The 3170-nt window shown below is 60.6% G+C and overlaps 1 protein-coding gene across 1 annotated transcript; it reads right to left on the bottom strand.

Moving 5' to 3' along the window:
- Positions 1-1272: 1272 nt before the first annotated feature.
- Positions 1273-3157, bottom strand: KCNF1 (potassium voltage-gated channel modifier subfamily F member 1). The gene has a single exon (XM_008065540.1). It carries the CDS (start codon positions 3059-3061, stop codon positions 1574-1576), a length of 1488 nt encoding a protein of 495 aa, XP_008063731.1. The 5' UTR covers positions 3062-3157; the 3' UTR covers positions 1273-1573.
- Positions 3158-3170: the final 13 nt, after the last annotated feature.

Genomic DNA, 3170 nt, shown 5'->3' with positions numbered 1-3170 from the left:
GCCCCGAGAAACCATCCCCCATAACACATATGGGCAAACCCGGCCAGAGAAGGGGAAAGACTGGCCTGGCCCAGATGGTGGCAGACTGGGGGCCACCACCTCCCACCACCCTGTCTAGTCCCCCCCCACAGCCCTCCCCGCTGCCACATGGCTCTTCCCTCTGCACCAGCTGCCTCAGCCAGGAAGAGAGAACAGAGCTCTGGAGTTCAGGCAAGGTGGAAAGCCAGAGAGAGGGGCCTGCCGGAGACAACTCCTCACCTTTGACTAAGAACAGTGTGACAGTGCCCTGCCCCAACCCTTTCTCCATTTGCATGCCCAGCCCAAGTCTGTAGAGGTCAGAGTGGGCAACTGTGCAATTCACCTCCCTCCCAGCAATAAATAGTTACCATTTATTGAGCACTTACTAAGTGCCAGCTGCCATGCTAAGAACCATGATTCTCTGAGGTATTTATTATATCTCCATTTAACAAAAGGTCAGAATGAGGGTCAGAGAGGTTAATCAACAAGCCTAAGGTCACACAGCTAGTAAGGAAGTGGTGGGAATGAGGTGCTGGAGAAATGTGCTTGAGCTCAAAGTCATCTCAGACCCCCTCCTCATTGCCTGGGCTTCAAACTCGGGTCTGCCAGACTCTGCCACTGGGGACATGCTCAGGTTTGTCCATTCAGCAAATACGTCAAAGGTATCAGGGCTAGAAGGAAGGATGGGCTGGATGACAGACATTCCCACACTGAGGAAGGTCAGAACCCCTCCCGATCCCCATGTGAGCCCAAGCAGATGCCTCTGTCCCAAGACCACCTGGTTTCAGAGAGAACGCATGGGCTTTGAGGTCATGAGACTTGAGAGTGAATCCCTGCTCTGTGTGACCTTAGACCTCAGTTTCTTCACCTGCAAAATGGGGATATCTATCTAGCAGGGTTGCTGAAATGATTAGAAAGAAGTCATGAAAAAGATTCCATGCAAGTGACAACTAAAAGGTGACCCGGATGTTTGGTGTGCTCGGTGAACTCCCCCCATCCTGGGTGTGCACAGGAAGAAGCTTTTCCCCAGAAGGAAACAGAAGGCAAGAGTGGCCATGCAGAGCCTCCTGGAATGTGGCAAGGCTCCTTGGCACCGGACCCTGACTATGAGCCCTTCTTTAATTAGCTCTCAACCAAAAATAGCTCCCCCGCCCCTAGGGCTGCACACCTACCTCCTGGCCTGGCACTGGGGTGTGCCTGAGCCACTCTTGGAGGTGACAGTCAGCCTGTGACAGAACCTACAACACGGGAGGGTGCAGAGAGCAGGAGGCTTTATTGAGGGAGATACAGAAGCGGGCGAGGGCTCCCGCGCCAGCCAGTCTCATCCTCCACTCGCCCCACACGGCCCTGCAGCTCCCGATGCCCCCATTCCCGGGCTCCTGGACAGCAGGCAACACAAAAGAGTCTTACCCAGCCTTGTGAGAGGTGCCTGAGAGGGCCTTCAGAGTCTGTCTAGGAAGGGCTGGGGTGGGGGAACACAGGACAGCCCTTCCATGCCCTCGATGACACGCCTGCCACACCCGTCTATCCGTCCTCTGCCCAGGGCACCCTGACTTCACTTGCAACTCTGGAGCCGGGTCCTATGGTGTTTCTCCTCGGTCAGGAGGGGGATAAAGGTGTCGCTGTGCGAGAGCTTCAGCCGGCTGCTCCAGCTGGCCGCGTCCTTTGCGGCGGGTTCTGGAGGGAGGATGTCCAGGTCGCCCCGGGAGCCTCCCACCTTGCCCTCGCCGCCGGCACTACTGGAGTTGAGCTCCATTAACTCCAGCTCGTGCTTGGCCGCCGTCTCCAGGACACGCTGCTTGTTGTAGTACCTGACGAAGTTGTTGATGATGGGGTGGATGGGCAGGGCGATGGCGATGACTCCGCACAGGAAGCTGATGGCGGCGTTGAGCTTGCCCAGCGTGGTCTTGGGGTAGATGTCTCCGTAGCCCACGGTGGTCATGGTGATGATGGCCCACCAGAAGGACTGGGGGATGCTCTTGAACAGGGTTTCGGGGTGGCTCTGCTCCATGGTGTAGCCCAGGGCGGAGAAGACGAAGATGCCCACCGCCAGGTACATGAGCAGCAGCCCCAGCTCCTTGAAGCTGCGCTTGAGGGCGTAGGTGAGCGTCTGCAGGCCCGAGGAGTGGCGCGCCAGCTTGAAGATGCGGGCGATGCGCATGATCCGCAGGGCCTGCACCGCCTGCTGCACGTTGGTCAGCTCCATCATGCGCGCGCCCAGGTGCGTGAGCGTGAGGCTCACGTAGAAGGGCAGGATGGCCAGCACGTCCACGATGTTCATGAAGGACAGGGCGAAGTGCAGCTTGTTGGGCGACGCAAAGAGGCGCAGCAGGTACTCCAGCGTGAACCAGCCGATGCACGCCGTCTCCACGTTCTCCAGCGTCGGGTGCTCCACGCGGTTGCCCTCGGCGTCCAGCACCTGCAGCTCGGGGATGGTGCCCATGCACATGACCACGGACGAGATGAGGATGAGCAGGAAGGACAGCACAGCCACCACGCGCGCCGGGCACGACGACTCGGGCTTCTCCAGGAACTTCCAGACGCACTTCTGGCAGCGGCGCCAGCGGCCCTCGGCCGCGTCCACGCCCAGGTCGTCCAGGATGAGCTGCACGCGGCGCGCGATCTCCTCCAGCTCCTCACGCTTCTCGCTGAGGTGGCTCTTGCAGCAGTCGTCCAGGAACTTGAGGTCCACCTTCCAGAAGTCCATCTCGCTCTTGAAGCAGATGGGGCAGATGCCCTTCTTCATGTGGACCTCCCCGAAATAGTACACCTCGATGACACACTTGAACGCGTCCGGGTCCCTGTCAAAGTAGAACTCGCGCTTGCCGGGGTCGTAGTCGTCGCACAGGGAGAAGATGGTGTCGTAGCCCCCGGCCAAGCAGTTGATGAGCTCCGCCAGCCGGGTCTCGGGGTACTGGCTCAGCAGGTCTCCGTACAGCACCTGTCGCACGCCCCCCACGTTCACGACGATCTCGATGTCGTCGCCGGCCGCGGAGCCCCGGCTGCAGGGTTCCGGGAGGCTGCGCTCCCCGGAGCCGTCCATCCTCCCGCCCGAGCCCTCGCCGCCTGGCTCAGCGGCCCCTGCCGCCGCCGCCGCCGCCGCCGCCGCCGCCGCCGCCGCCGCCGGGGGGCCGGCGGGTGCCACCTGCGCG

Source organism: Carlito syrichta, unplaced genomic scaffold (assembly GCF_000164805.1).
Source record: "Carlito syrichta isolate Samal-C Ts95f unplaced genomic scaffold, Tarsius_syrichta-2.0.1 Scaffold308652, whole genome shotgun sequence".
Classification (NCBI taxonomy): domain Eukaryota; kingdom Metazoa; phylum Chordata; class Mammalia; order Primates; family Tarsiidae; genus Carlito; species Carlito syrichta.
Note: the sequence above shows the minus strand (reverse complement) of the source record. Positions and strands in the feature narration are given on the sequence as shown.

What these genes read in the sequence shown, in the direction of transcription:
- KCNF1 (XM_008065540.1), bottom strand. Translation starts at nt 3,061, where the DNA reads ATGGACGGCTCCGGGGAGCGCAGCCTCCCGGAACCCTGCAGCCGGGGC.